At 38.8% G+C, this 22,161-nt stretch overlaps 1 protein-coding gene across 1 annotated transcript in view; it reads left to right on the top strand.

Moving 5' to 3' along the window:
• The window catches only part of arhgef2 (rho/rac guanine nucleotide exchange factor (GEF) 2), a 147,831-nt gene that overhangs the window by 21,378 nt on the left and 104,292 nt on the right, over positions 1 to 22,161 (top strand). The window contains exons 2-7 of the mRNA XM_060905693.1: positions 2,024 to 2,117; positions 3,945 to 4,222; positions 7,956 to 8,130; positions 8,499 to 8,607; positions 11,980 to 12,022; positions 12,131 to 12,287. Coding sequence (XP_060761676.1) covers positions 2,109 to 2,117; positions 3,945 to 4,222; positions 7,956 to 8,130; positions 8,499 to 8,607; positions 11,980 to 12,022; positions 12,131 to 12,287 — 771 coding nt within the window. The 5' untranslated portion in view covers positions 2,024 to 2,108. The remainder of the gene's footprint in view (positions 1 to 2,023; positions 2,118 to 3,944; positions 4,223 to 7,955; positions 8,131 to 8,498; positions 8,608 to 11,979; positions 12,023 to 12,130; positions 12,288 to 22,161) is intronic.

Raw genomic sequence — 22,161 nt, 5'->3', positions numbered from 1 at the left:
ATTCAATTACAATACATGACTATCCAGATCTAACTTGGGGACCGGCACACATTACGTAGATTTAGATTTTAGATTTTAGATTTAGATCAGTTTATTGCTATAATATACAATATATGTACAGCAAGCAGGGTGGGGGAAAAAACATGAACAATACAGCTTTTACCCAAAAAAAAAAATTTATCAAGTCAAGATGAAGAAATAAGCACAAATAAAATAACAAGAACATCTCAGGGGCTATGAATATGAAATATGAACCTATAACAGTAGAATTTTATAGGATTTAAGGCTAGACAACAAGGTATAACCTCAGCCCTATTACTCAAAAGAAAACGATGGGGTCATGAAAAGCCTACTAATACCTTTTAATGGAATTCACACATTCTTTGCACAATCTTACTTTATCAGAGGTTTTTTTTTTTTTTTTAAATTATGACTGTTCAAAAAGTTTCTATCTACAGTGGTGCTTGAAAGTTTGCGAACCCTTTAGAATTTTCTATATTTCTGCATAAATATGACCTAAAACATCAGATTTTGGACAGATGGACATGACAAATGTTATGGACAGATGTACTGACATTTTCCTTTAGAATTCGCTGGTATAATTCAGAATTCATTATTCCATCAATGATGTCAAGCCGTCCTGGCCCAGATGCAGCAAAACAGGCCCAAACCATGATACTACCACCACCATGTTTCACAGATGGGATAAGGTTCTTATGCTGGAATGCAGTGTTTTCTTTTCTCCAAACATAACACTTCTCATTTAAACCAAAAAGTTCTATTTTGGTCTCATCCGTCCACAAAACATTTTTCCAATAGCCTTCTGGCTTGTCCACGTGATCTTTAGCAAACTGCAGACGAGCAGCAATGTTCTTTTTGGAGAGCAGTGGCTTTCTCCTTGCAACCCTGCCATGCACACCATTGTTGTTCAGTGTTCTCCTGATGGTGGACTCATGAAGATTAACATTAGCCAATGTGAGAGAGGCCTTCAGTTGCTTAGAAGTTACCCTGGGGTCCTTTGTGACGTCGCTGACTATTACATGCCTTGCTCTTGGAGTGATCTTTGTTGGTCGACCACTCCTGGGGAGGGTAACAATGGTCTTGAATTTCCTCCATTCGTACACAATCTGTCTGACTGTGGATTGGTGGAGTCCAAACTCTTTAGAGATGGTTTTGTAACCTTTTCCAGCCTGATGAGCATCAACAACGCTTTTTCTGAGGTCCTCAGAAATCTCCTTTGTTCGTGCTATGATACACTTCCACAAACATGTGTTGTGAAGACCAGACTTTGACAGATCCCTGTTCTTTAAATAAAACAGGGTGCCCACTCACACCTGATTGTCATCCCATTGATTGAAAACACCTGACTTGAATTTCACCTTCAAATTAACTGCTATCCTAGAGGTTCACATACTTTTGCCACTCACATATATGTAATATTGGATCATTTTCCTCAATAAATAAATTACCAAGTATAATATTTTTTCTCATTTGTTTTAACTGGGTTCTCTTTATCTACTTTTAGGATGATGTTTTAGGTCATATTTATGCAGGAATACAGAAAATTCTAAAGAGTTCACAAACTTTCAAGCACCATTGTAAGTTCTCTGATCTGATATCTGCAGTCAATGTGCATTTACAAAGGATATGTTCCTCAGTTTGAACTGCACCACAAGGGCATCACGTGTGATTCTAGCCCATCAACCAGTCCCTACAAAATTGTGAGCTGAAAGGCGTAACCTAGTGGTTGCTATTCTCTCGTGCGCTGCAATGTCCGACGAGGTGTGTACCATATATATACCTGGCGAGGATAAATCCGGGTTCAAGTTGCAATACGTCTTATAACACGGATGGCACTTTACCGCGAACACAGCATAAGGAAAGCGGTAAACCGGACTAGCATGATCAGTGACAATCTCCAAATGGAACTTAGAATAATCACAACTCTTTACGTATTAGCATGCTTGTAAATTCACACCTATGGAATAAATCTGTCTTCTTTTCCTCTTTTGTGTTCCTGTAGGAGCCTCCCTTCACTTCATGAAAACTTGAGGGCAGAAAGACTTACATTTTGTCCAGTAAACAGCCTGGAGTTTCACCCTGCATTGATGTACATGGTATGTAATGCCGCATTTACTAATGAATATAATTACCAAAGGGTTCTATAGTGTATAAGTCAGTGTTGTAGTCGAGTCACTAAACCTTGAGTCCGAGTCAAGTCCGAGAAATTGACTCCATCCGCACCATGTGACGGTGGCTGTTTCCGCGCCATTAACATTAGTTAGTTCCTGAACATGACGTACGAACAGGTGAATGTGCTTCTCTTTATCAGGGAGTGTGAAGTATTCTGTCAGAGATGGTTGGGAGATGGATGTAAGTGCAGGCGTGTTTATTAATACAAGTGAAGACAGATAAACAATCCACAGGCAAAATCGTAAAACAGTGAAACAGGCAATAGGTCGAGCGAGGCTAAACAGGCTATCGTAGACTCGGCAGAATCAAAAACAAGACACAGGAAATCAGGGAACCAAACAAGGAAATAAGGCTCGGTAATGTGTCAGCAATGCAACTCAATACTTCACAAAGTAACTGTGTTTTCACAGTTTTTATACAGGCGCACTGATTGCGCCTTAATCCTGTGCAGGTGCGAGTCGTTTATGGCGCACGCACGAGAGTCCGCTTGGCACGCGCGCTGTCCGGAGCGCCCCCGAGAGTCTATCTGATGCACACGCCAAGGTACGCAAGTGTGACATTCTTGCACGAAATTAGTACAAAATTAAATTAGATATAAATATCTTGTGCCAGGCGGCATGGTGGTGTAGTGGTTAGCGCTGTCGCCTCACAGCAAGAAGGTCCGGGTTCGAGCCCTGTGGCCGGCGAGGGCCTTTCTGTGCGGAGTTTGCATGTTCTCCCCGTGTCCGCATGGGTTTCCTCCGGGTGCTCCGGTTTCCCCCACAGTCCAAAGACATGCAGGTTAGGTTAACTGGTGACTCTAAATTGACCGTAGGTGTGAATGTGAGTGTGAATGGTTGTCTGTGTCTATGTGTCAGCCCTGTGATGACCTGGCGACTTGTCCAGAGTGTACCCCGCCTTTCGCCCGTAGTCAGCTGGGATAGGCTCCAGCTTGCCTGCGACCCTGTAGAAGGATAAAGCGGCTAGAGATAATGAGATGAGATGAGATCTTGTGCCAAATTATTATGGCATGTTACAAAAAATAAAGAAAAAATCCAAGTCCTCGTCTCCAATTTGCAAGTCCGCGTCATCAGCGCTTAAGTCCAAGTCGAGTCACGAGTCCTTAAAATTAGGGCACGAGTCGGACACGAGTACTACAAACCTGGTATAAGACGTGATCTGTTTATTTTAACAAACTGCAGTTGATGATATGGGAACACTTTATAGTCTAGGTGTTGCATTTTGGATAGTATTTCTTAGCTAATAAATAAATAAATCACTTTAAATGTTCTGTTTAAATACCACGTCCTTTTGGTACCGTTTTATGTACTATTCATAGTACTATTTTACTAAATGTAATAATTTTTTAATAATTTAACCTTCAGTAATTCTACACATTTTGCTTAATGAAGTTATTTTCTTACTTATTGATTTAATTCGGAATAACACACCTGGAGGAGTGCTGTTGGAGGAAAATAATCAAAGACAGGTTGGTGTCAAGTAGCTACCACCACCCTGAAACTGATTTATTTCCTAATACAGCACATCCTGAAGGGTTTTATTGTTCTTGTACAAATATTTATTTATGAAATACTTTTTTAATCAGATTATAGTTACGTTTAATGTTGTAGAACGTCCACGAAGCAGTAAACAGGACCTGCTGATTTCTCCAATCGAGAAAATAAATTTCACCTTCTTTTGTTTTTTTTTTAATGTATCAAACATAACATTGTCTCCTCCTTATGCTGAAATGTCCCTGTGTACTTTTACAGATGATCAGCACCTCACAGCACCACCATATCCGTGTCTCGGACCCAGCTATGTCTCCTGAATGCTTTTTGCCATCCCCAGGATCGTCGCCCGTCTTGCCCGTCTTGTCCGTCTCACCCCGAGCACCCTGCCTGTCCAGAACTTCACCATCTGTCCGCATGAGGAAGTTGATGCTGACTCTGCCGCTTGCTGGTCACATGATTCAGTCAACGTGCCACCGCAGGCACAGCTGGCATCCTGACGTGGTGCAGTGCAGCCATCCACAGTGTGGACAACGCAGGTAGAGGACACCATGAATAATAATCACATTAATAATAATAATAATAATAATAATATGGAGAATTGTCTTTTTACATGAGCGCAAAAGAAAAAGTGATGGTGTGCAAATTAATACAACCAGAAGGCAGGTACTAAATAAACTGATGAAAAAGAAATCATTATTTATGCGAGTTTGTTCAATATGTTTTGTTGAAATGATGACCGTATTCCAGAGGTGAATCGTTGATATGGTGACGTTTTCAGCCTTGGTCTTCAGGTTTTCTTAGTAACATGACGAGCTTCAAGGGGGGGACACACAAGGTGATGGACAGGACCATTTATAGCTGCTATAACATAAGTGCTATCAGGAAATGACTTGTATTTTTGGACTTTCCGCAACGTTAAAGCTAGACTACCTTTCAGATTTTTCAAGTGTAGGTCATAAAAAGAATTTTCCCTTCCGACACCCAATTGTTTTTGTTTAGCGGAGCGAAAGCTACTGAATTCGAATCACAGACTTCCAATTTTATTAGTTTTTTTTAAAATAGAACAATTAATGACTTTAAGGCCATGTGGCCCTAAATTCTCCGCTATTTTTTCCTGCTTCACTATGACGCAATACAAGATACTACGTCATGCATCACGTGGTGGGCTTTCCCCGTTCGCGCAAGGCATTGTGGGATACAAATTTGAAACGGGAGAGAAAAATGGAGGACGCGAGTGTGCGAATGAAACGTGAAAGACCGACTACAGTAACGGAAAGCGAGAAGAAAAGACGTTATGTTATATACGAAGGAAACGCAACACAGAACCAAACTAAGAAATATTGGCGCTTAGCAAGCACCTCGGTGTGATCAGCTGTTTGTTTAGCAACAGAATGATGCACTGACAGTTACACGGTCAAAGGTAAACCTGTGCATGCGCGCGCACACACACACACGGACTTCCTCTGTCTGCTTGACTGTGCAAAGCGAGCGATTTTCATGCACGTTATTTGCTCGGGAATCCGTTCAAATGAAATAACTTCTCAGCCACAGAACAGAATGGCCTGATATTTTGTGAGATATTACAGAAATAAACATATATCACGACGACCAAATTTCAGACGGAACTAAATTTCGCCGATTTTATGAAATCGAACGGCCGTCTAGCTTTAAATGGATAAAAAGTGTGACACGTCGTTGTCATTCCCTGAATAAAGAATTGTTCGTATTGGCAACTTTCTGCGTAAAATAAGAGGACTAAAATCAACTATTGTATATTATTCCTTAATAACCAGCCACCTATTCATATGTCTCACTTATTTTCTAAGTGTTTCACTATTTTTACTCCATTCTAATTATCATTTGCATATAGTTTTTGTCGTTAGTTTGCACTTGATGTAATTTTTTTTTCAAAATTAGTGCTTGTTATTCGATATTTTCTTAATGTAATGTACATTTTAGAGCCTTAGTGCTTTGTTTTTATCCTGCTGAGGTGGCCGTAGTTGTTTTTAACAGAATATTGGCTTTGGCTTTGCTGCGAGTGCTAATTTGAGACAGATTGTGCAGTGCTTCAGGAATTTGTTTTTAGAAAATGGTGAGACAGCTACTTTTGAGCTCATAAACAAAGCACTTGACCCTCAATCCCTTTGAGTGTGTCCTTGTCTTTGCAAACCATTTAGCAAATGAATAAACTGTGATTTCGACCCTACTGACTCCATTTTAAGTTTGCTGCTCTGTGGGTGCCGAGTGTGAACAGGTTGATGCACTTTGGTGTCCAGTCACAGGACAAGTAGACGGGCAGGACTGATATAAGCGAGAGAGAGAGAGAGAGAGAGAGGGGACGAGGTCTGTTCACTGTCTGCATTGTTTCATATTAACATTGAACACATTGTCAGAGTGAACAGAGAGCCGGCTTTATTCTCCCTCACACACAGAGAGAGGGAGAGAGAGAGAGGGAGAGATGAATGCTCGGTGCACAATGGGGAACATCCTTCCACAGGTCGCCGTTGCTGTGTTTGGTCTTGTCGTTGGTGTCGTGTTGGGGGTGTTGGTTGTGTTTACGTATTTTGTAATATCTGTGGTACTTGCTGTGGTACTTGGGGTGTTTGCAGTGATTACTTGTGTAGTTTGTGCTGTGCTTTTGTTTCGGGGTAAAACGTGGCATTACGGCCCGTACTGTATCTATATGAGTCATGTGTAGGGTTTCACAGAGTTTCATGGAACAACAGATTTATGATGGACGACAGGGACAGAGGATACATCATGTGATTATGGGGTGTGTGTCTGTGTGTGTATGTTTGTGCTGAACGATTTTTGTTTCTTGTCTCAGAATAATTTTTTACAAATAATCATTTATTGATTTAAGCATTTTCTGTGTATGTTATTAATTATTTTATTGCTGCAGAATAAAATCTATTTTATTGATGTTATAGATATTTATTTAAATTGATTGGGGTTTTTTTTAAGTTTAATTTTGCTATTATTATTATTATTATTATTATTATTATTATTATTATTATTATTATTGCAAAGTTAGCATTATGAAGAACAATTGGAGAAAATTTTCTACAGTTGTTCCTCATAATGCGTCCTTTGCAAGGTGATGATGATAATTAATATAGTTTTTTATTATTATTATTATTATTATTATGCTGCATTACAAAGAACAATTGTAGAAAATTATTTCTTGAATAAATAAATAATACTGTATGAATATACTAATACTCTTCAAACCATGAAGAAGTAGTAGTAATAATAATAATAATAATAATAATAATGCAATAACTACTATATTAAGTAATTATTATTATCTTGCAAAGGTAGCATTATGAACAGTTGTAGAAAATTCTTATTTATTGAATAAATAAATAATACTTTATGAATATACTATACTAATACTAGTCAGACCATGAAGAAGTTATTATTATTATTATTATTATTATTATTATTATTATTTTAATATAGCAGGTTATTGTATTATTATTATTATTATTATTATTATTATTATTATTATTGTTTCATGGTCTGACTAGTATCAGTATATCATACAGTATTTATTCAAGAAATAATAATTTTCTACAATTGTTCTTCATAATGCGTCCTTTGCAAGATTATTATTATTATTATTATTATTATTATTATTATTATTATTATGCTGCATTACAAAGAACAATTGTAGAAAATTATTTCTTGAATAAATAAATAATACTGTATGAATATACTAATACTCTTCAAACCATGAAGAAGTAGTAATAATAATAATAATAATAATAATAATAATAATAATAATAATAATGCAATAACTACTATATTAAGTAATTATTATTATCTTGCAAAGGTAGCATTATGAACAGTTGTAGAAAATTCTTATTTCTTGAATAAATAAATAATACTTTATGAATATACTAATACTAGCCAGACCATGAAGAAGTTGTTGTTATTATTATTATTATTATTATTATTATTATTTTAATATAGCAGGTTATTGTATAATTATTATTATTATTATTATTATTATTATTATTATTATTATTATTGTTTCATAGTCTGACTAGTATCAGTATATTCATACAGTATTTATTCAAGAAATAATAATTTTCTACAATTGTTCTTCATAATGCGTCCTTTGCAAGATTATTCTTATTCTTATTATTTTTATTATTATTAACAAACAAACCCATATTTCATACAGTCTTTTTTCTGTTTTATTATTCTTTTAAAATGATTAGAAGGTTTTGAATTAAACGATGGGGGATTTTGTGTGTGTGTCAGTGTGAGTCTGGAGGCTCTAGACCCTGTGGAGATGGAGAAGGTTCAATGTGGCAGTCTGAAAAGGCGAGATCCTCGCCGAGCCCCCATCACTGACTATGCCGAGGACCTGGAGTCACTGCTGTCCCTCACTGAGGAGGAGGGGGGGTTGGGCTCACAGGTCTTCTCTTTCCCGGAGGTGAGATTATTAAAAAAGAAAAAAGTGAAAATGATTGGAGGAAGCAAATGTCAATCAAAGTCTGAGCTCTGTGTTGAAGAGCAGTTATGTGCTGAAAGGAACCTTTAACAAATCAGCACAATCAGCACTGTTCTATATCGGGCACATGCATCACCACCACACAAACATGACGTACACACACCTCCAACATATATAAACACGTGCGTGCGCACACAATCACAAATACGTGTCCATGTGTGTCCACACCCTTAGCAAATTTTCACTGTTAGCTTTGTGGCTTTTGCGCTGATGGAAGAAGAGTAAGACAGGGACTGACGTGTGTGTATTTCGTGTGTCCTCATATCTCCCTGCTGTTGTGTGTCTTGTAGGTGCAGTCCCCGCTGCAGAAACACAGCATGTCTGTTCCATCCCTTTGTATCATGCCAAGTGAAAGACATCCATCTCTTGCCAAGCAGCATCGTCACTCTCACACCAAAGGTAAACCAGCCACAGTGATCGAGTCAGTGGTGCTTAGAGAAAGACAGCAGCCATTATCTAACACGCACGAATGTTCATGGTATCGGCCATATACAACCCCAATTCCAAAAAAGTTGGGACAAAGTGCAAATTGTAAATAAAAACGGAATGCAATAATTTACAAATCTCAAAAACTGATATTGTATTCACAATAGAACATAGACAACATATCAAATGTCGAAAGTGAGACATTTTGAAATTTCATGCCAAATATTGGCTCATTTGAAATTTCATGACAGCAACACATCTCAAAAAAGTTGGGACAGGGGCAATAAGAGGCTGGAAAAGTTAAAGGTACAAAAAAGGAACAGCTGGAGGACCAAATTGCAACTCATTAGGTCAATTGGCAATAGGTCATTAACATGACTGGGTATAAAAAGAGCATCTTGGAGTGGCAGCGGCTCTCAGAAGTAAAGATGGGAAGAGGATCACCAATCCCCCTAATTCTGCGCCGACAAATAGTGGAGCAATATCAGAAAGGAGTTCGACAGTGTAAAATTGCAAAGAGTTTGAACATATCATCAACTACAGTGCATGATCTCATCAAAAGATTCAGAGAATCTGGAAGAATCTCTGTGCGTAAGGGTCAAGGCCCAAAAACCATACTGGGTGCCCGTGATCTTCGGGCCCTTAGATGGCACTGCATCACATACAGGCATCCTTCTGTATTGGAAATCAAAAAATGGGGTCAGGAATATTTCCAGAGAACACTCTCTGTGAACACAATTCACCGTGCCATCCGCCGTTGCCAGCTAAAACTCTATAGTTCAAAGAAGAAGCCGTATCTAAACATGATCCAGAAGCGCAGACGTCTTCTCTGGGCCAAGGCTCATTTAAAATGGACTGTGGCAAAGTGGAAAACTGTTCTGTGGTCAGACGAATCAAAATTTGAAGTTCTTTATGGAAATCAGGGACGCCGTGTCATTCGGACTAAAGAGGAGAAGGACGACCCAAGTTGTTATCAGCACTCAGTTCAGAAGCCTGCATCTCTGATTGTATGGGGTTGCATTAGTGTGTGTGGCATGGGCAGCTTACACATCTGGAAAGACACCATCAATGCTGAAAGGTATATCCAGGTTCTAGAGCAACATATGCTCCCATCCAGATGACGTCTCTTTCAGGGAAGACCTTGCATTTTCCAACATGACAATGCCAAACCACATACTGCATCAATTACAGCATCATGGCTGCGTAGAAGAAGGGTCCGGGTACTGAACTGGCCAGCCTGCAGTCCAGATCTTTCACCCATAGAAAACATTTGGCGCATCATAAAATGGAAGATACGACAAAAAAGACCTAAGACAGTTGAGCAACTAGAATCCTACATTAGACAAGAATGGGTTAACATTCCTATCCCTAAACTTGAGCAACTTGTCTCCTCAGTCCCCAGACATTTACAGACTGTTGTAAAGAGAAAAGGGGATGTCTCACAGTGGTAAACATGACCTTGTCCCAACTTTTTTGAGATGTGTTGTTGTCGTCATGAAATTTAAAATCGCCTAATTTTTCTCTTTAAATGATACATTTTCTCAGTTTAAACATTTGATATGTCATCTATGTTCTATTCTGAATAAAATATGGAATTTTGAAACTTCCACATCATTGCATTCTGTTTTTATTTACAATTTGTACTTTGTCCCAACTTTTTTGGAATCGGGGTTGTAAACAACTCACCAAATGTAGCTCCTATCTTTTGTACACATGTTCCCGGAAGCTTATGTTGTCTTCATGGCCGTCATCCAGCGCCATTCAACGGCCAGTGCTCAATGTTTTTACGTCTAACCCCTTACCCCCACCCAGACCCAGCCCAGGTCACACTCCTGTAGCATGTAATCTGACAGTACACTGGTCAAGAGTGCAGAAGTTCCCAAAAACATCATCCATATCCAGGAATCTAGAGAACAAATTGAGCCATACTGTCTGTGTGGGAGGAGCAAACCCTCAATCCCCTGTCAATTACAGCGAGACTAGCCAATCGTCGGCAACTCTAAGGCTCATGGATGAGGAAAAGTGTGGGCAACGCGTCCCTCCGAGTCTGTTCCACAGCCCTGTGATGCAGCAGGAGCAGCAGTTCAAGTAGTTTTCATGTGTTTCAGAGGAAGTACGTCGTAGTATCTGTATGATCCTTCACCCAAACATTCTGAAAGATAAATCCGTTTGGCTTGAAATGAACTCGTCAACCATTTGGACTTGCTGTTTTGCAAGTTCATTCGTCAAAACATCACACCACACCTACTTATAGGGCAGTTCTCATGTTAAATATGTAAAAAAAAAAATCCAAATGACTGCCAACCATTCCAATTTTTATTTACTCAAGAATGACACATGACTAGGTCCATTTATTATTACATTACAGGTATTTAGCAGACGCTCTTATCCAGAGCGACGTACAACATACCCAGAGCAGTCTGGGAAGCAGTTGGGGGTTAGGTGCCTTGCTCAAGAGCACTTCAACCATTCCTGCTGGTCTAGGGAACCGAACCGGTGACCTTTTGGTCCCAAAGCTGCTTCTCTAACCATTCGGCTCATTAATAGTTGCATTTATTGTTGCTTCAGCGAAACAAGTTAGTTCCTTTTCTCATTTGTCTTATAACAGCTATAAATAGTCATTATTTCATTTTCTACTGATGTCAAGAATACAGCTTGCTATGAAAAGGAGAAACCAGACAGCTGTGGCGATGTTTTTCTCATCTTCAACTGCCCAGTTTCAGTGCGTCTTTGCCCAGTGTCGTCTCAGATTTCTGTTTATTGTCTGGCAGGACTGGAACCTCATGTGGTCTTCTGCTGCTGTCATTTATCCACTTCAAGATTTGACACATCGTGCATGCTGAAATGCTTTTCTGCTCACCACGGTTGTACAGAGTGGCTATCTGAGTTACCTTTCAGGTCGAACCAGGCTTGTTGTTCCACTCAAACCAGCCTGTGTATCACTAACAACCAGGACACTGTTGTACTGAGTGCCTTAAGATAGACAGACTGTATCTGTAAAGTTGAAGTGCTGTAAATTCGTTCAGTGTGTGTGTGTGTGTGTAGTTATGCGGAAGCCGCCTTCCTGTATTTGTTCTGCTGAGTCGCTCATCAGCGCCCTAAAGCCTTAAAGTGGTGTATTCTCACCTCCCACTTGCTGCTCTCCCATCTCTTCTCTAATGAAGTAATGAATGAAGTGTCTCAGCCGTCAAGTCATCCAGCTCTGTTTTAGATGGAAATGTTCAAAATGAATTTACAAGACACTTTCGAAAGCGGGACAATTGCGTTGTTCGTTCAAAACGTTGCTAAGGACTTGGGTGTGGGACTGATTTAGTGTTTTTGTGCTTTTTTTCCCCTCTCTTTCAGCACACTCTTCCCTTTCCTCTCTACTTGGAGGATCTACACAGAGGTAAGAGTTGACTTTTGGTCATTCTGTCCAATCCAAGAGCTAGCGATTGTTCTGTAATAGCCTGACACCGGATTTGTGTGTGTGTGTGTGTGTGTGTGTGTGGAGCAGTCTCCGGGTGGATGCCGAGCTCAGCAGTGAACTTTGGGACAGCGAGGAGACGACGGAGGGCCAGGGGGTTCAAAACGAGGCGACAGAGAAGCCCAACGGCCTGCGCTCCCTGGTCCGGAGTCTCAGCTTCTTGGGAAAGATGGCGAGGAATTACAAGGTAAGAGACAGGAAGTGAGATTTAAGATGTGTTTTCATTTCTGGTTTTAATATAATAAGTATATTGTCATAACCATAAAGTGCTGTGGAGTTTTCATCGAGAAAAGTTAGTGGATCAGTAAAGAGGGACAGGTTTATAGGATTATGACACACGACTGACTGTACAACCCTGATTCCAAAAAAGTTGGGACAAAGTACAAATTGTAAATAAAAACAGAATGCAATGATGTGGAAGTTTCAAAATGCCATATTTTATTCAGAATAGAACATAGATGACATATCAAATATTTAAACTGAGAAAATGTATCATTTAAAGAGAAAAATTAGGTGATTTTAAATTACATGACAACAACACATCTCAAAAAAGTTGGAACAAGGCCATGTTTACCACTGTGAGACATCCCCTTTTCTCTTTACAACAGTCTGTAAACGTCTGGGGACTGAGGAGACAAGCTGCTCAAGTTTAGGGATAGGAATGTTAACCCATTCTTGTCTAATGTAGGATTCTAGTTGCTCAACTGTCTTAGGTCTTTTTTGTCGTATCTTCTGTTTTATGATGCGCCAAATGTTTTCTATGGGTGAAAGATCTGGACTGCAGGCTGGCCAGTTCAGTACCCGGACCCTTCTTCTACGCAGCCATGATGCTGTAATTGATGCAGTATGTGGTTTGACATTGTCATGTTGGAAAATGCAAGGTTTTCCCTGAAAGAGACGTCGTCTGGATGGGAGCATATGTTGCTCTAGAACCTGGATATACCTTTCAGCATTGATGGTGTCTTTCCAGATGTGTAAGCTGCCTGTGCCACACACACTAATGCAACCCCATACCATCAGAGATGCAGGCTTCTGAACTGAGCGCTGATAACAACTTAGGTCGTCCTTCTCCTCTTTAGTCCGAATGACACGGCGTCCCTGATTTCCATAAAGAACTTCAAATTTTGATTCGTCTGACCACAGAACAGTTTTCCACTTTGCCACAGTCCATTTTAAATGAGCCTTGGCCCAGAGAAGATGTCTGCGCTTCTGGATCATGTTTAGATACGGCTTCTTCTTTGAACTATAGAGTTTTAGCTGGCGACCGCGGATGGCACGGTGAATTGTGTTCACAGATAATGTTCTCTGGAAATATTCCTGAGCCCATTTTGTGATTTCCAATACAGAAGCATGCCTGTATGTGATGCAGTGCCGTCTAAGGGCCCGAAGATCACGGGCACCCAGTATGGTTTTCCGGCCTTGACCCTTACACGCACAGATTCTTCCAGATTCTCTGAATCTTTTGATGATATTATGCACTGTAGATGATGATATGTTCAAACTCTTTGCAATTTTACACTGTCGAACTCCTTTCTGATATTGCTCCACTATTTGTCGGCGCAGAATTAGGGGGATTGGTGATCCTCTTCCCATCTTTACTTCTGAGAGCCGCTGCCACTCCAAGATGCTCTTTTTATACCCAGTCATGTTAATGACCTATTGCCAATTGACCTAATGAGTTGCAATTTGGTCCTCCAGCTGTTCCTTTTTTGTACCTTTAACTTTTCCAGCCTCTTATTGCCCCTGTCCCAACTTTTTTGAGATGTGTTGCTGTCATGAAATTTCAAATGAGCCGATATTTGGCATGAAATTTCAAAATGTCTCACTTTCGACATTTGATATGTTGTCTATGTTCTATTGTGAATACAATATCAGTTTTTGAGATTTGTAAATTATTGCATTCCATTTTTATTTACAATTTGTACTTTGTCCCAACTTTTTTGGAATCGGGGTTGTACTTATGCCTCCTGAATTTTATTGGCTTTATTGCCTTCTTCTGAATACCTAGCCAAAGTAAATAAAAACTATGATGGAATGTACGGTTATCGGAAAGTTCTTTTGATTTTCCAGTAACACCATTGTTTCATGCACCTGGGTCATTCCATGCCAAATCAACAAGAGGTTATGCTCGACCATCTCAGATTTCAATGAAATTTGGAGGGCTCAGAGATACTATTAAAAGAAGTTAATCCCCAAAACTTGAGCTTCCTATCACCAATAGTTTCAGAGATACAGGCATTTGAATTTTTCGATTTTTTTGTTTTTTGCTCAAAACATACATATTTCAAAGTGCAATATAATCTTTATTATGCAAGATAGAAACCTAAAATTTTGCACAGAGAGACTCAATGTCTTGTACTACAAGCTTCAACTTAGAATTTCAATGGTCATTGTATATTAGATGGTGATTTTAACAAGGAAATTAAAAAGACAAATTTGCATTTTTTGCATTTTTAACTCATTCTGGAAGCTTGCCTGTGGCAGTAATGCTTAAACTAAGAATGTATATCTACCAATTTCAGTTTTACCAAGTCTCCACTATTCCTAGTTTGTCTGTAATAGGGTTTTGAAATTCGCCGATTTCTAAAACATGCCATTTTCAGTAGCAAGAAATCCAATGTGGGATAGCAGTTAGGAACTTGTAAATTTTTTTCAGCAATCCCCAAGACCCATATTTTATATTTCCAAATTTTTGTTCTGTGTCTCTCAAGTATTTTTAACTACAGGGGTTTAAAAAATCCATTTTCACCAAATTCAAATTTTTGATATATTTTCATATAACTGATATTTGAGGGTTAATAAATGCTTCAATAAGGCTCAAGTAGGTTAGGAGACATGTTTCTTCCTCAATTTTAAATAAAATTTCAATTAATGCTCAGTATTAATTATTTGTAAATTGATTTTAATCTAAGACTGTGTAACATTAGCAATCAATGACCAGCTATTGTGTACCAGTCAACAGCCAGCCTTATCAATATCAACACAGCACAATAGGTGACCTTTGATACCAGAACAGGTGGCTCATATCTTATAGTTTTAGAGTCTGTAAACTGCATACTTGTTCAGATAACATTATATTGCTTGGATTATATTAAATACATTGTAATACAGAGCACTGAGAAAATTTACCAATGTTATTAACTGAATGTGTTTCTTTGCAAGGATTGGATATTTTGAATAGTTGACTAGGGAATTTAATTGTTGTTGCTTTCAATTTGAGATCAGTATAATGAGTTTGTTCTTAGACATCTAGAAATGGCTGAACTTCCTCCCTGTTCTATAGGAATTGGACTAAAGAAAGATTCTGACTGCCATAAACTAACATACAACAGAAATTGTAAGTTAAGTGATTTATATGAAAAATGACTGACTTCTTTAGTTTTTATATATATATTTACTGAAAAATGTGAAATGCTCATATATTTAGCTTATTTCAAAATGATAATATTTTTAAAACCATATTTCTGTGACATGAACACAAGTAAAATGTTTCCTTATCTATACAAATCATTTAGTTGTATTTATCAGTCCTTAATCATCAATAAAATTGAAATAATATCAAAAATTCGAATTTGGAAAAAATGGATTTTTTAAACACCTGTAGCTCAGAAATACTTGAGAGACACAGAACAAAAATTTTGAAATATAAAATATGGGTCTAGGAGATTACTGAAAAAAATTTACTAGTTCCTAACTGCTATCCCACACTGGAATCCATGCTACTGAAAATGGCATGTTTTAGAAATCGGCGAATTTCAAAACCCTATTACAGACAAACTAGGAATAGTGGAGACTTGGTAAAACTGAAATTGGTACATATTTCTGTGTAGATTTGAATAACATTCTTAGTTTAAGCATTACTGCCACAGGCAAGCTTCCAGAATGAATTAAAAATGCAAAAAATGCAAATTTGTCTTTTTAATTTCCTTGTTAAAATCACCATCTAATATACAATGACCATTGAAATTCTAAGTTGAAGCTTGTAGTACAAGACATTGAGCCTCTCTGTGCAAAATTTTAGGTTTCTATCTTGCATAATAAAGATTATATTACACTTTGAAATATGTGTGTTTTGAGCAAAATGCAAAAAAATCGAAAAATTCAAATGCCTGTATCTCTGAAACTGTTGGAGATAGGAAGCTCAAATTTTGGGGATTAACTTCTTTTAATAGTATCTATGAGCCCTCCAAATTTCATTGAAATCTGAGATGGTCGAGCATAAATTTGTCATATTTGTTGATTTGGCACCCAGCTTATACCTCCACGATTTATATTTTTTATCCATTCATAGTTATATTTAACAGTTATTCAATGAAATCGAGTCATACATGAGCTGATAGCCAACGAGGCGCGTAGCACCAAGTTGTCTATGAGCCATGTACAACGGGATTGAGTGGAATTGAAAAACTTGACTCTACTATAACTCAAGAATAAGCTTGAGGGACTGAGAGAGGACTTCCTCTTTCCTCTTGCTCAGATTCCAGAGGAAGCTTGTGCTCAGGTTACAGAGGTTTCTTGTGCACTGTGTCAGGACATAAAACAATAATCAAAACAGAAGAAATGTCACACCGTGCTGCAAATACTCTAACGGAATGCATATTTATGCCCCCTAGCAATAGAATCGATGATTTTGATTATTTTATTCGGATATATAGTCACACATGCATAATATACTTTAGATAGCAGTAGCGGAGTGTTACTATTAGAGCTGGGACTTGAGCTCAGCCAAAACTTAGCCAGACACCAAAACAGCAACAGGGCAAAGGATTTTGTAAGGGATTAGCATCAGGCTGTGCCATTGTGTGTAGCTGTCAATGTTGATTTTAAAAGTAAGTAAATTACACCAGGAAATGAATACTGAAGTCTGAGTGAAAAAAATACTGTAGCGAGCATGCATCATGGAAGAAGAGTCTGGAGACAGACATCTTAGTTTCTCGGTCGTTAGCCTGTGTGTGCTACTTGCTCTCAGTAAATAGAACTGGCTTGACTGCTTTATTAGCATTCGCTAGCACTACTGATGAACGCTACACTGGCTGGAAGGTGATGTCACTGCTGTGCTGACTCGCGGTTAAGCTCACGTTGGCCTTCGAGAAGGTCTAGGGTGATTTCGTTTTTGGTCCCTTCCACTATAAATCAAAATCTGATTGATTGGTTAATTCATCTGTCACTTCATACATAAACATACGCTGCCATGCCCTTCTGTCCTGGCAATGAAGTCCTAACCAATGAGTGAGCAGCTCTAAACTCTTCTCAGCATAGACACAACAAACAAAAACTTCTCATTGGATAACTCTGTTTTCAGGACCGTAACCCTTTCATTTCTGAAGCAAATTTGACAGAAAACGAGGCCAAATTAGAAGAGAATAATTATAATGAAATTATGAAAGGATGAAAGAAATTGAATATAACATTTGAAATGCTGATATGTTTGGGTTTCTCTGAAGGCCAAGAAGGCCCTGACGGTTCTCCTCTGGTAGAAATACACACTGTGAGATGGTTGCTTCGTACAACCCCGATTCCAAAAAAGTTGGGACAAAGTACAAATTGTAAATAAAAATGGAATGCAATAATTTACAAATCTCAAAAACTGATATTGTATTCACAATAGAACATAGACAACATATCAAATGTCGAAAGTGAGACATTTTGAAATTTTATGCCAAATTTTGGCTCATTTGAAATTTCATGACAGCAACACATCTCAAAAAAGTTGGGACAGGGGCAATAAGAGGCTGGAAAAGTTAAAGGTACAAAAAAGGAACAGCTGGAGGACCAAATTGCAACTCATTAGGTCAATTGGCAATAGGTCATTAACATGACTGGGTATAAAAAGAGCATCTTGGAGTGGCAGCAGCTCTCAGAAGTAAAGATGGGAAGAGGATCACCAATCCCCCAATTCTGCGCCGACAAATAGTGGAGCAATATCAGAAAGGAGTTCAACAGTGTAAAATTGCAAAGAGTTTGAACATATCATCATCTACAGTGCATAATATCATCAAAAGATTCAGAGAATCTGGAAGAATCTCTGTGCGTAAGGGTCAAGGCCGGAAAACCATACTGGGTGCCCGTGATCTTCAAATCAAATCAAGTTTATTTGTATAGCGCTTTTAACAATAAACATTGTCGCAAAGCAGCTTTACAGAATTTGAACGACTTGAAACATGAGCTAATTTTATCCCTAATCTATCCCCAATGAGCAAGCCTGTGGCGACGGTGGCAAGGAAAAACTCCCTCAGACGACATGAGGAAGAAACCTCGAGAGGAACCAGACTCAAAAGGGAACCCATCCTCATTTGGGCAACTTCGGGCCCTTAGACGGCACTGCATCACATACAGGCATGCTTCTGTATTGGAAATCACAAAATGGGCTCAGGAATATTTCCAGAGAACATTATCTGTGAACACAATTCACCGTGCCATCCGCCGTTGCCAGCTAAAACTCTATAGTTCAAAGAAGAAGCCGTATCTAAACATGATCCAGAAGCGCAGACGTCTTCTCTGGGCCAAGGATCATTTAAAATGGACTGTGGCAAAGTGGAAAACTGTTCTGTGGTCAGACGAATCAAAATTTGAAGTTCTTTATGGAAATCAGGGACGCCGTGTCATTCGGACTAAAGAGGAGAAGGACGACCCAAGTTGTTATCAGCGCTCAGTTCAGAAGCCTGCATCTCTGATGGTATGGGGTTGCATTAGTGCGTGTGGCATGGGCAGCTTACACATCTGGAAAGACACCATCAATGCTGAAAGGTATATCCAGGTTCTAGAGCAACATATGCTCCCATCCAGACGACGTCTCTTTCAGGGAAGACCTTGCATTTTCCAACATGACAATGCCAAACCACATACTGCATCAATTACAGCATCATGGCTGCGTAGAAGAAGGGTCCGGGTACTGAACTGGCCAGCCTGCAGTCCAGATCTTTCACCCATAGAAAACATTTGGCGCATCATAAAACGGAAGATACGACAAAAAAGACCTAAGACAGTTGAGCAACTAGAATCCTACATTAGACAAGAATGGGTTAACATTCCTATCCCTAAACTTGAGCAACTTGTCTCCTCAGTCCCCAGACGTTTACAGACTGTTGTAAAGAGAAAAGGGGATGTCTCACAGTGGTAAACATGGCCTTGTCCCAACTTTTTTGAGATGTGTTATTGTCATGAAATTTAAAAATCACCTAATTTTTCTCTTTAAATGATACGTTTTCTCAGTTTAAACATTTGATATGTCATCTATGTTCTATTCTGAATAAAATATGGAATTTTGAAACTTCCACATCATTGCATTCCGTTTTTATTTACAATTTGTACTTTGTCCCAACTTTGTCAGGATGTTTTGGACAGTCATCGTACAAAATGTTTTAAATGGCCCAGTACCTTTTTATTTATTTATTTATTTATTTATTTTATTTTTTTAATCCCCCCACCCAAACAAAGTTTGGCAGGGGATATAGAAACTGGTTCTGTCCATCTGGTCATGTTTTTGTTTCCAGGCCATATCTTTAAAACTATTGAAGATATCTTCATGAAACTTTGTATACATATCAAGCAGCATGTGAACTGGTGCCTTTTGCTATTTTGAAATTGGATTTTTGAAAAAAAAAAGTATTTTTCAAATATTGACACAAAAAATATATTTTGACTTGGTTTTTAAGAGCCATGTTCGTTTCTGGAGCATATATCCAAAACTATTCATGATACGGATTTGAAACTTGGTATACATGTTAACAAAGTGATGTACAGTAGATGTGCCTTTTCATACTAAGAAATTTGAGAAATTAAATGTTCATGTTTCCATGGAAACAATTTCAGACTTGGTCTCTCAGGTTAGTCTTAGGGGTAGGTTTTGTTTCCAGAGCAGAACTTCAAAACTATGGTCTTGAAAGTTTGTACATGTGTTGATTAAGTAATGTTGTGCCTTTTGATACTCAAATGTGAGAAATTTTAATTTATAGCTCATCTGGACCAAAGGTCCGGTGGGCTTCTTATGCCATGGGCTGCTGAGGTCAGTGTAAAGAGGTAGGGTTGGTTTCCTGCAGCAGAACTTGAAAAATGTGACAAATTATATCTTGAAACCTGGTATATAGGGCGGGGAATATTGATGACTCTGTCGTCTTAGTTGTTTTTTTTTTCTTTCTTCCCTCAGTCCTGGTACATGAGCTTGCAGCTTTCTAGCTACTAATAAATATTGATGGTCATCATTCATTTTCATGCTGGATGTTGAGTTGTTTTGGCCAGTAGGAGGCGCTCTTGACTCTCTTCTCTGTGTTGTCGTCAATACAAGAACATGGTGCACGATTTAACATGGACGACTGAAACCATATTGAGAACCCCAAGCGGGTGCAGTTTCGGCTTCCTTTCAGAACTCTGCGACAACAATCTCGCACTTGTTTCTGGATAAAAGTGTCATTATGCTTCATGTTGTGATATCGAACTCGACAGCAGCGTGTTTCCTGTCAGGAAGCTAAAAACCTTTTAATTATCTACAGAATCCCGTTTTTCCAAGACAAAGTTTAAACTTGTCTAAATCGGCGTATATTACCTTCTTTAATGGAGTGCGTTTGGCTTTCTTTAGGTTTTTTTAAGATGCATTCAAAACATACTCACTATTTTTGGAAACTTGGTATCGTATCTAATAGCATGTAATATTACATTTACTCATACTACACCTGAATCTACATCCATCCACCTGCTGTTTTATGCATTTCTCTAATCAGCCAGTCTGTTTATTATGATTGTTATGAGCAATTACTAATTTAAGACATTTTAATAGTGCCACACGAGTCATTGGTGCTTTAGTGTGTTCGGAACACGCGGAAACGTTTACAGATGCTTCTCCGAGATTCTTCTGAACGAGGTTAAGAGGTTACGAGGCCATGACCTGAACGTGTTTTGAGGTTTTGAGGGTGAGCGCTTAAATTAAAGCGTTTCAACTGATTTCTAGACACGGGATGTGCTGAATAGCAGTTAAATAATGTTTGTTGTGCAGGTTGTGTTGCTCGGTTGCCAGGCATTGCGCTTTGTAAGCAGATGCATAAGAGGAAAAAAAAAACAGAAATTGGCTTCTGGAAGTGCAACAGTTGATATCATCAGCAAGACAAGGCTGTAACAGCGAGATTATGGGGTTGGAGCTATTTGAAGCAGCTGACAACATCCATCATGGGTGTGTGTGTGTGGTGGTGGTGGGGGGGTTGATCTGACAGTAGTGCATATAGACTTCTCCAAACAGCAGGAAATGAAAGGGCGGAGTCTGATCAGACAGTGGGACAGCCACATATTTCACTGGCTGTAGAGTGTGTGTGTGTGGGGGGGGCATGTTTTCGGAGCTCTGGTGTGTCTTGTAGTCTGAAGCAGCGTTCCAAAGACCTTTCTCTTTTCCATCGAGGGTCAGATTCAGACTTCGTCATATCCACACATCTCATGGCTGATTCTTTTGCGTGTAAATCACACACATTGATGCGTCATTCTGAGAATACGGTGACTAACCTGCCGCTTAAATTGCGGGCCATGACACATTTGAAAAATTTTCAAGAAGCCCTAAAGGTTCCCAAGCAATGCCTTGACTTATGCAAATTAGGTGAATGAAAATAGCTTTAAACTAGAAAAGCACTCGGAGAGCGCAGACCTCCGCCAAGAATCCTTTCAAAAATTCCGGGATCCAGAAGGTGATCCGGATCACTGCCAAAATTTAATGGATTTTTACTTGTGCCCAGTCACACCTCTGGAAAAAAATTTCAGAGCAATCCGTTCATAACTTTTTCCGTAATGTTGCTAACAGACAAACCAACGCTACCAAAAACATAACCTCCTTGGCGGAGGTAAAAATAAAATTATCCCTGCATAATTTTCACCAGTGTTCGCTATTTCACAAAAAGTCGTGGATCAGTGAACAAACAATGGGTGACCAGTTCAACCAGGACGAGTTGAGTTTCCCTTCACGCTCTTTAAGATATTTCTATTTTGACGTCATTAAAGTTACACCTTTCAGTCTTCCTGTTAAAGCTAGACGGCTATTCGATTTGATAAAATCGGTGAAATTTAGTTCCCGCTGAAATTTGGTC

Source organism: Neoarius graeffei, chromosome 23, assembly GCF_027579695.1.
Source record: "Neoarius graeffei isolate fNeoGra1 chromosome 23, fNeoGra1.pri, whole genome shotgun sequence".
Classification (NCBI taxonomy): domain Eukaryota; kingdom Metazoa; phylum Chordata; class Actinopteri; order Siluriformes; family Ariidae; genus Neoarius; species Neoarius graeffei.
This window is presented reverse-complemented; position numbering and strand designations above follow the sequence as displayed.